Source organism: Sturnira hondurensis, unplaced genomic scaffold (assembly GCF_014824575.4).
Source record: "Sturnira hondurensis isolate 20B ecotype Veracruz unplaced genomic scaffold, ASM1482457v3 Scaffold0000549, whole genome shotgun sequence".
Taxonomy (NCBI): domain Eukaryota; kingdom Metazoa; phylum Chordata; class Mammalia; order Chiroptera; family Phyllostomidae; genus Sturnira; species Sturnira hondurensis.
Genome location: NW_028073180.1, coordinates 1,466,524 through 1,477,348, shown reverse-complemented (window position 1 = coordinate 1,477,348; position 10,825 = coordinate 1,466,524). Strand labels below are relative to the sequence as shown.

Below are 10,825 nucleotides of genomic sequence, written 5' to 3'. Positions count from 1 at the left end.
CCCCTGCCTACGTGCCTGGGTTGGGAGATTTTTCCTGCCCAACCCCGCCCCGCTGCTGGCTCCGCCCCTCTTACCAGTCTGGTTGAATGGTTCGTTGTAGTTGGGCTTCCATATAGTTCAATTTTCTGTGTTTTGGCTGGGTTTTTGTTACTGAAACTTTGTTGACTTTAAACTTGGTTGTGAGAGGAGGCACAGTGTTTCCACCTACGCCTCCATCTTGATGGAAGTCCCCCGAAGGAGAATTTTTATTACTTTTATGTACAGAAATCACAGAGCACACTCAGCCCAGGTTGGTGGCCAGTTCCTTGGCCTTGGCCTTTTCTAGCTTGGCGATGCAAGCCACCAACTTGCAACCCAGGACGTTGCCTCCCAGTGGTGGCAGATTTCATTGTATCTGTTGTAAATGGGCAGGATGGCTTCCACCAGCTTGGCCAGAGCTTCTCTGTCTTCCAAGTTAACCTGTGTGAAGGCGACAGTGGTGCAGGTCTTCCTATGGACCAGATGCCCCAGCCTGGTTTTCCTCTTGATGATGCAGTAGGGTCAGGGGTGGGCAGGAAGACCACCAGCTAGATGGGATCCACATCGTGTGCCATCACGACTGGCTGGGCCTTCCTGTTCTCCACCAGGGTGGTGACAGTATTAATCCCGCTTAGAGGATAGGTGGCCTCTTGGTGGGGCCATCCCTTTGCCAGCAACTTTTTTCTCAGCCCAGGACAGCAATCTCTACTTCTTCTCTTGCTTTCTCTCTGGTCAGTACTTGTGTGCGAGCTTGAGCAGCTGCGTAGCTGTTTGGCTGTCAAAGGCCTGGGTGAACTGGTTCATGGCAGGAGGCACTTTCAGGTACAGGCGGGCAATTTGACAAAGCAATGAGGTCCCTTTTGGCCTGGATGTCCTGTCCAAAGGCAAAATTCTTGGGCCTCTTCTCACACAGGGAGTTCATCACTCTTTTGGCCTCCTGCTACTTTAGGACAACGGTGGGATCAGGTTCCCCCTTCTTCCCCTTGGCTTTCTTTCCCTTTGGCATATTGGACAATGGGAGGAGAGAGAAAACGCTCCTTTCTGTCTTTGAATCTCTTGTCTATACAGGGTTTCTGACTCATGTATGCAGGGCTCCCACACATATTAAATTTTATTTTCTTTTGTTAATCTATTTCATGTCTACTGATCTTTAGACCAGTTGAAAGAACATGGACGGTAAAGCTTCTTCCTCCCCAAACATGTAAAGTTGTTTGGAATAGATGTCCACAAAATACCAATTTTCTCTGCAATTTGCCAAATTTCCTGCTCTCTGGATAAGGCCATTTGCAAGTTGTATTTGACAATAAGTAGGAATTTTTTTATCCTCATCTAAAGACTTTTTTCTTTTTTCATTGCCTTTAGATAGGAAGGGAGAGAAACATTAGTTGGTTGCCTCCTGTTTGGGCCTGGATCAGGAATTAAACTTACAACTTTTCAGTTATGGGACAACACTTCAGCCGAGCCACACCAGCCAGGCTGATAACGACTAGGATTTATCTGCTGTCTTTACATATGAGGAACATCACAAAGTACATGATTAGATTTCTAGTGTCAAACTAAATGTGAGAAATTCTAGTAGGTCTAGTACTATTACAAATGCTGGCCCTGGCCAGTGTGGCTCGGTTGCTGGAGCATTGTCCTGTAATCAAAAGGTTGTAGGTTTGATTCCAGCAGGGCACACACCTAGGTTATGAGTTCAGTCCCCAACAGGGCACATGGGAGAGGCACCTGCCTGATGTCTCTCTCCCTCTCCCTCCCACCCCCTCTCTCTAAATAAAATCAGTGCCCTCAGATAAAAAAAATGCTGTATTCATAACTAGCTACTGTGGTCTGTGTGTCTGTCCCCTTTTAGTTAGAGGGTACCTCAAGTGAGTCATATCAATTCTCATTTCCCCATCTGTAAATTGACTTGTGCATGCAAAAACCTTTATACGGCATTCTCCATCTTGGTGTTTTACCTTGAAAACTCAGAAGAGTACTAGGTATAAACACAGGGAGATGTCAGGTGTATAGGGGTGGGATGGGGTGGGGTGTGAGCAATTGAGGGAGACATTGAATAAGTAATTACCTTGTAAATATTCTTCCACTAGGCTCACGGTTGACATTTTTCTCATTGTATTCTATGGACAGCCACTGGGGTCATTATGGCTCTGTGTATGTGGAACCTTCGGTGGGGTGAACATAAACTTCCAGTATTATTTTTTACCTGTATACTACAATATATAGCATCTTTCCTTTTTAAAAAAATTTTTAGAGTGAGGGAAGGAAGGGAGAAAAAGAGTGAAAGAAATTGATGTGCAAGAGAAACATTGATGGGTTGCCCCTCGCACACCCCCAACTAGGGACCTGGCCCACAACCCTGGCATTTTGATTCCCTGCAGGAATCAAACTAAAGATCCTTGGCTTTGCGGGATGACACCCAGCCAACTAAGCCAACTAAGCCAGTCAGGGTTCCAGTGATTTTCAAGTATGGTCCAGAAGTAGGTCCAGAAGATTGTAAATATATCCAAAAACATCAAGTTGGGCTCTCAGTTCTTCTGGGCAGTCTCTGGAAACTTGTGTCAATTGCCACAACGCTGAAGTTTTGGTGTTTTGTTTTGCTTTTTCCCCCCACCCAGAAATAGGTTTGTAACCCAAGAGGGTGCCATTAGCCATTCTTCTACCATATAATTAAGGATTGTATAGCCACGACCTAAGTGTAAGGTAGTGGTCACTGAGATGTAATCTTTAGTAATCCTGGTTTACATTCCATTTTACTGAGTATTCTGCCAGCTAAGGTCATTCAGCTCCATGCACATGCACACAGATGCTCAGTACTTTAGGGTGCTATTCTCAGGGTTTTTTCAAGTCAGTTGAGGTTTTTGTTGTTTTTGCAATTCTACCACTAATGTCATCATTAGCAGTTTTGTTTATAGTTATTAACCCTGTAGGTCAGATGATGGAATTTACAAACACATTTACTAGCGATTTAAATAGTTTAAGAAAAATGTGATTCAAATGAATCATTCACACACCTACTGGGTAAGCAGATGCACACATAATAAAAAATACTTGGCCTTGGCTGGGTAGCTCAATTGATTAGAGCATCACTGCAATACTCCAAGGTTGCAGGTTCAATCGTCAGAGAACATACAAGAATCAACCAATGAATGCATAAATAAGTGCAGTAACACATCGATGTTTCCCTCTCTTAAAAAATCAATTAAAGTACTTTTTTAAAAACTCTATATTATGATTATTTCATGGGCAATATGCTGCATGTGAATTTCCTGTTCTCTTGAGCCTATTTTCTTAAGATTTTATTTATTTTTAGAGAGAGGGATAGGGAGGGAGGACAGGGAGAGATATCAATTGGTTGCCTCTCACAAGTGTCCCAACTGGGAATAGCCCCACAACCCAAGCATGGGCCCTTTCCAGGAATCGAACCAGTGACTTTTTGCTTTGCGTGATGATCCTCAACCAGCTGAGCCATACCAGTCAGGACTCCCTTGAGCCTGTTTTAATCAGGCTTTCTTTCCTATTAAATATTTCTAAAAGTTTACCATCTTACCTGACCAGTTCATAACAGGTAACCATGTTAAGTGCTTCCTCCTTCCTGAAACACTTGTCCACTAGACGTCCAGGAGGCCACTCCCTTGGTTTTCCTACCTCAGGAGCAGTTTCTTTTTAATCACCTTTGCCAGTTCACCATGCTAATCAATCTTTAAACTGGAGGGCTTGAATATCTCACTCAGTGTTCTGGCTTCATGTCATGTATGGAGGCCCTGTCAGGTAGCTCATTAGGTTAGAATCAGCCTGATGCACCAAGGTTGCATGCAGGCTGGATCCACAGTCAGGGATCAACCAATGAAGTAATAAGTAAGTGGAACAAGAATCCAATGTTTTTCTTTCTCACTCTATCTCCCTAAAAATCAATAAATAAAAGTTAATTTTTAAAAGTCACATACTGAGATCTTCCCAGTTATCTGAATCTCTAGCTTAGACTTCTCCACTCTCCTCCCATGACAAATGTCTGCCTATCCTATTCATTTGCATCAAGAACTGGGACCCCGGCCAGGTAGCTCAGTTGGTTAGAGCCAGTGTCCAAATGTGCCAAGGTTGTGGGTTCAACCCCGGGTCAAGGCACATGTAAGAAGTAACCAATCAGTGTTTCTCTCCCTTCCTCTTTTAAATCAATTTTTTAAAAAAAGGAATCTGCATCTCATATTATGTCCAAATCCGAACTCTTGATTTCCCATTCCATCTCAACGTTAATTCCTTTCTTCCCAATGCCCAGGACAAAACACTGATTTTTCCCTCCTCATTCAACACATGGGCAAATTCTGTTCTCCTTAATTTCCCATCACTTTCACATCTACAACCCTAAACTATATGTATCACCTCACATAAAAATATTGCTGAACCCTTGTTCTCAGCTTTTACCCCATTACCCAGCAACCATGACACAATCCTTTAGTGCAGACCATGTGACGGTCCGGCGGCTTTCCTGCACAATCTGGTTTCTTTTCCCATGTACTCACTTCTACCTCAATTCTCCTCTTGCCACTGGCTACCTTATCCCTGGAACATGTCCAGCACATTCCACTTCAAACTGCATTTGCTATTCTTTGCCTGGAATGCTTGCCCTCAAATATTACAAAGGCTTTTTGGACAACACTGTAAAATACAAGTCTTCTCCACCAAATAGTTTTCCGTACATTCAGCAGCTGCGCTCCAAGGCCACTAGTGACATGCCTGCCACTTAGTATCAATGACAACAAAATGATACATGATTTTTGATGTACAAAGTAGACACAACTGACTGGGAGTAACTAGATACAAAGTAAGCTCTCTTAGTCAACTACCTCAAGTCTTTACTTCCTATACAAAGCCTCTGTATTGCTATTCCAATTCTCCCAACTTCTCCATTGCTAATTTGCCAAGTCCCACTTCAGCATAGATGCGACTTCAAGTTATCCTCATCTTTGACCACTGCCTGAAAAATTCCCTCCACTAGTATGTTCAGAGTGGCCTCCTCAATCCAGACTGGTGCTTTTTTTACATCTTAATGTCAAACATAAGAATGCTTAAAACTGTCACCAGTTTCCAATATTTGGGTTTTCTTCCAGTCACTAGTGGGCATTTCGGACCTGATGTCTCAAATTCTGAACCACACATCTTTTAAGTCACTAGGGCAAATTCCAGATGCCAAATATTTGGATTTACTGGAACACATGTAACAGGGTCAGATTTTTTTAAAATCACTGGCTTTAGCCCTGACTGGTGTAGTTCAGTGGATTGAGTGTGGGCCTGGGAACCAAGGGTCACTGATTCAATTTCCAGCCAGGGAACATGCCTGGGCTGAAGGCCAGGTGTCCAGTAGGGAGGCGCAAGGCAACCACACACTGATGTTTCATTTCCTTCCTCCTTCCCCACTCTAAATACAAATAAAAATCTTAAACAATCACTGGCTTTAGTTTTACCCCGAAAGTTTTAAATGTGGACTCATTTAGAAGGCAAAGGTGTAGGGAAATAATTCCCCACCTTTTCTTGTAAACTCACATTTTATTCTTTGGAGTAAAACGGGTGTTTCATTTATAGCATCATTTCTTAACTATAAAAAGTCCCGTTTTCCCATTGCATCCCCCCCCATTCAATCTTGGTGGCCACATCAGACAGGGCTAGAAACCTTTTTCTTGCACTTGGCCTGGAACCTGAGCAGACATTAACTACCCATATCAAATAGTTTGCACTTTCATTCCATACCCTTACTCAGATGTTAATACATAAAGCAGTTGCCTTTTCTTCTGCCCAACAGCCAACTCACATTCCATCTATAATCTCATCTTCAAAAGGGCCAGCAAACCTTCCCATAATGGGACACGCATTTTAGGATTTGCACATCATAAAGGTCTATCACACTCATCTCTGCTACTGCAGTGTCAAGAGCCAGTCAATCCATAAATGATTATGGCAGCATCCTGATACAGCTGGATACCAAATCAATTTCATATCCCATAAGTTATTGTTCCCCCATTTAAAAATGTAACCATCATCTCAACCACATAAAATAGGTAGTAGAATGAGCCAGTTTGCCAACCCTATTCCAGGAGTTTGACAGAAGCCTATTACACAATTTCAGGAGTCCTAGATTTTTATAGAACTTAGACCTGAAACTTGATATGCTATTTAAATAAGCTCAGACAATACTTTGTTTCCAAATGGATTGGTCTTTCTTTTGGTTATCTCTTCCAGTTAACTACTTCCATTTGTAGGTGATGAAAAAGGTTTAAGGAATCCACTTCAAATGTTGGCTCTGCGAATATTAAATTCCCTTTACTTTAACTCAAATTTAAGATCCTTGCTTTTTATATTCCATTCCCAGAAGTACTTTTCACTGTAGACATTATCTGAAGATAGTCATGCTCTATAGTAATCTATAACCAGGCTCTAGCTTCTCCAGGAACACTATACACAGGATGGATTTAAGTGTGTATTAAACTAAGAAGCATTCTCTCAAGTTTAAATGCATTTTATTTTTAGACAACCTACATGACATGTTTTTCTTAAAAACAATGCCTCCGCTCCATATAAATCAAGGTCAAAATAAATGAACTCAAGGTAACATCAGTCCCATTTGTCCTAGTCCTGGTGTGTGGATGAAAAGCAGCAGCCAGTAATGATGACAGGTGGTAGATCCAAATTGCCAAATTTGTTACTGTGAAAACAAGAAGAGTATATTAACACCTTTTCCCAATATGAAAGCACATAACATTTCCAGGCCACAGATGTAGTCCCCTATTCAATCTGGGCTGCCACAAAGACAGACAGAAAGCGCAGGGATTTTTTTCTTTCGCATCCTAGTGCAAACCAAAGGAACAACATTAGATTGTTCAAGGTCTATCAGTGGATGCAAAACCATCCTTACTGAGTCATTTTAAACAAAGTCCCACTCAGACACACTTTGTTTTACCAACACCTCAGATATCCTAAATAATTCCTTTTGGCAAGCCATTTGTACTCTTCTGAGACACTGCCTTGTTGCATTTAATCTTGTTTGGTATAGTCTTAAGTTCACCTTGTTCTTAATTTATGTGAAAGCCTCTGAAAGGGAGAATAAAATGCCTTCACTTCTAGAAGCAGCAATTGCTTGCATAGCATTCAGTATTCACTGAATTTTACTAAAGCAATTTGCATGTCAATATTTACTAACAGCTAGTAACAGCAAGGCTTTCAATGATCAAGTGCCATAAATCATCATAAATCAAGTGAAAGGATTTTGATGCAATAAGTTTTCTCTACAGAGACTACACAATAAAATCTTTTACACATGTGCAATCCTCTTTAAACACTCGAAAAGAAACAAGACCTGTACCCACATTTTAAAAGGACCACCGTTGAATTCACTCTAACCATCTCACTAGCACGAAGAATCACACCTAGGATGTCTCCGTTTTCACATTACTGATTTTGCCCCACTGTTGTGTACTTACACATTTTTCCATTTCTAAACCATCCTTAAAGAAAATCATATATGGGGTCACACCGTCCTCACGGTAGTCCAGCAGAGCAACCATGCCATCTGGATTCATGTTTTCACCAATAAAGAACTTAGGAAGCAAACAACAGACATCTAGAATTAGACCATTATATGCAGATGTGCCATATCAAAAGAAGCTGGAATAAAACAAAATGACCCTAAACACCATGATTTAATCAAGAGAATTTCAGTAGCCAAGGCTCTGATGCCTAGGAGAAAATAAATGCTCACTAACCACCCGACTAAAGCACCAATAACGAACAAAATAAGGCAGAGAAATATAGGAAGACTTTAAGCTTTCTGGTAACTTATTTCCTCAGCCCCACATACACAATTCTTATTTACAAAGTCAAGTACAGTACACAATAATGCTGCCAATGAGCACATCATATGGGGAAAGTATCCTATGGCCAATATGTGTGTGTGAGCCAGAAAAATCAAACAGCCAGACTGTGATAGGTATTTTTCCTTTATTCTTAGAAGGGAAGCCAGTCACTGAAATTCTCCAATAGGACAAGTTCAAATTTATCAGGAAGAGCTCCGGTAGCAATGAGACACTGAACTGTAAAAAGAAGCTTGAAAGGCCACTTAGGAGGTCAACAAGTAATTTATGAGAGGAAGAACTAATAGATGTCATCAGTGTAGGGATGAGATTCTGGAATCAGAAGACAAGATCTGGAAACACTTGGGAGCAGGGAGGGGTACCTCTATAGCCTGTACAATTAGAATTGAATCTATTAAGCTTTCAAACTGCTTGAAGGCCCAGGAAAAGAACCACAATTTAATTACAAAGATCCATCAAGTAACTAATTTTATGCCCTTAGTTAAAACTGTACAATTCTTTGATCCAAATATTTAAGGTATTTATTTACCTGGTAGTTTTTGAAATTAGCGAGGATGTGCTTGATTTGTTCTGCAGCCCCTGTCATAAAAGGCTTTACTCTTTCTGGTCTCTGCTCTTCAAGTTTCCCTTTGATTCTAAAAAGGTATTGTATTAAAAGGTTAAAGTACTGACTTCTGAGTAAAAGAACTTTATTAAAGTAAATACCTAAAGTAAAAACAAAAAACCCACTGAAAACTGTAAGTTGCTGTCACTGAACAAAGTTAACTAGTTCCCCTGATGTGTCAAAACCTGTCAACTTATTTCCAAAGCACTCTTCTAAAAAACTAAAACCAGACTGCTTGCTCCAGTAGGCTCAATTATAGGAAAGCAAGCACCTCTGAGTCCACCGAACTAGAATGGGTAAGGACTCCCTATAAGTTGACCTTCTTTGCTGCTCAAGAATAGCAAAGCTAGCCAATCCTTAAACCCTATAGAATTCCAGACAGCCGGGTGTGCCGGTATCACTTACGATTTCATGTAATCTTTGATGTACTTCTTGTAGGCCTCTTTTGTGAAGCTGGTTTCCTGCAAATGATGGTTCATGACAATATCAACACCAGTGATTACAGTGCCTTCTGTTCCTTCGCCCTCGGGGCCTTCAGCGGAGGCATTTCCACCAATAAGCGAGTCATCGATGTTACCCTCTGTCCTACTGACCATCTGTTTTAAGAAAGAGTAGTTTAGTATAAATGAAGCCCCAAATTTTTTCTTTACCAGTAGTTTATGTACCCATCATCCTCCCACCAGACGTTCTTGTTAAAAATCAAACATTTGAGGTGGGAAATTTATGACTCCCGTTTCCTTAAACAAACACCTTAGCTCAACATGAACTTTGTTGACGAAAATGAAAACGTGGTTATTACGACCCGAACGGACATGTTCTGTGGCTCTCGGGTTGAGCAAATAGATATATAGGGAATACACTAAAGGGCTTGGGACCCTCAAACCATAGATGGAAACAACCGGTCCTGGACAGACGCTGGGGAGGATGGGCGCCCAGGCAGCAGACCTATTTCCAGACTCAGCTCCGCCTCCACTTTTCTAGAAAAACCCGAGGCCGGAAAGAGTTTCCTCCGCCTGGAGGCAGGGCAGAGGATTGCACAACCTCGGGCGGGGAAGCGGCGGAAACTCGAGCTTGCCCAGCTTTACCTCCCCCGCGCAGCGGCCCTACTACTCACCTTCCCCTCTACCTCCAAACACAGCCCGTCTGCGACCTCGCGGATCTTGTAAATATCGGAGAACATCTCATCATCTGCTCGGAGACACAGGCCCGCCGTCAAGATGCGCCCAGCGGCCCAAAGCCGGCGCCGCCATTTCCCGCGCCGGCTGGCCGCACGCTGTCTTCTTCCCTCCCCGGGCGTGTGCCCCAAACACCGACCCCTCCTCGATCCCGGAACGGCCACAGGCATCCGCTAGGCCCAAAACAGCGGTGGCGTCCATTTTCCCGTTCCCTCCCCACCACTACCCCATCCCCTGCGCTCAGCAGTAGGGTTACAGCAGTCACAACTCACGACTGATGAGGTCCCGATAGATGATCATGATGGCGGCTGGAAGAAGACAGCGGCGCTGGCTGAGCAGGAGCCCGGAGCTCTAGCGAGCACGGCACAGCCAGAACAGCGACCTAGGGGAGGGGGGGAGCGGGCGGAAAAGGCCGACTCAGCCGCTCCCCAACCTCATATAGAGGGCAAGTCCCCCTACGTCATAGCCGGCTGCGCCTCCGGAAGTGCCGGAATTGGTGACGTGGCACGCTGAGCCACGTTGGGCGGGGCCCCAGCGGGCCGGGGTTAGGAAGCGCGGGGGGAGCATCCGGGCTCTTATAGTGTAGCTGCAAGTTTCCGATTCACAGGATACTTGGGGCAGGGAATGGTGAGGAGGGCAGAGGGAGGGGTCGCAGGCTTTGATCGCGGGGAAGAGGGGTTGGGGAAGAGAGTGAGGGTAGCAGAGCCTGGGGTCACCCTGGGTGGGGCTTAGTTTAAGTCTCTTCAAGCTTCTGTCCCACGCTGCCATCCCTTTTTGGAAATGCAAATGTCGGGTTTCCCGCTTACTTGCGCTCCCCTGTTGTCGGGACACTTTACATTTACGGAGGGCCGGGTCTTGGAGGCCTTGGAGACCACAAGGATGAGGGCAAGGTATGAGGGCTTTTGACCAGCCACTATGGTCTCTGAGGGCCTCGGAGGACTTTTCATCTTTTGCTCCAAAGGCAGCCGGACCTGGAGACTTGGGACGCCTTTGTGGGGCCCAGCTGAGTCCGACTAGTAAGATTCACGTTGTCTCGCTGGCTCCTGGGAATAATCGTGGGGGCGGGGGTGGTGGGCTTAAAGCCTTTGGGTAGGGTAGGAGGAAGGTGAACCGCGAGTTTCCACAGCTTTCCCAACTATGGGTTTGGTCCCTATTAGAATGTTTGC

The 10,825-nt window shown here is 43.9% G+C and overlaps 1 protein-coding gene, 1 non-coding gene and 1 pseudogene across 2 annotated transcripts; all 3 read right to left on the bottom strand.

Annotated features, from left to right (window-relative positions):
- Positions 1 to 227: 227 nt before the first annotated feature.
- On the bottom strand, positions 228 to 1,386 carry LOC118984098 (60S ribosomal protein L7a-like; annotated as a pseudogene).
- A 5,127-nt stretch (positions 1,387 to 6,513) lies between these two features.
- On the bottom strand, positions 6,514 to 10,089 carry TPT1 (tumor protein, translationally-controlled 1). The gene is made up of 6 exons (XM_037041759.1): positions 9,932 to 10,089; positions 9,599 to 9,672; positions 8,890 to 9,080; positions 8,410 to 8,515; positions 7,491 to 7,607; positions 6,514 to 6,715 (listed from the first exon to the last, which is right to left on the bottom strand). Exons 1-6 carry the CDS (start codon positions 9,957 to 9,959, stop codon positions 6,713 to 6,715), a joined length of 519 nt encoding a protein of 172 aa, XP_036897654.1. The 5' UTR covers positions 9,960 to 10,089; the 3' UTR covers positions 6,514 to 6,712.
- LOC118984115 (small nucleolar RNA SNORA31) lies at positions 6,784 to 6,913 on the bottom strand. Its single transcript, XR_005065868.1, has one exon. It is a non-coding gene; the product is annotated as a small nucleolar RNA SNORA31 (small nucleolar RNA).
- Positions 10,090 to 10,825: the final 736 nt, after the last annotated feature.

Excerpts from the sequence above, each read along its gene's own strand:
- TPT1 (XM_037041759.1), bottom strand. The coding sequence starts at position 9,959 with ATGATCATCTATCGGGACCTCATCAGTC. Across the intron at positions 9,673-9,931 it reads CTATCGGGACCTCATCAGTC|ATGATGAGATGTTCTCCGAT; the intron begins GTGAGTTGTGAC and ends GTCTCCGAGCAG. Across the intron at positions 7,608-8,409 it reads CTAATTTCAAAAACTACCAG|TTCTTTATTGGTGAAAACAT; the intron begins GTAAATAAATAC and ends TTGCTTCCTAAG.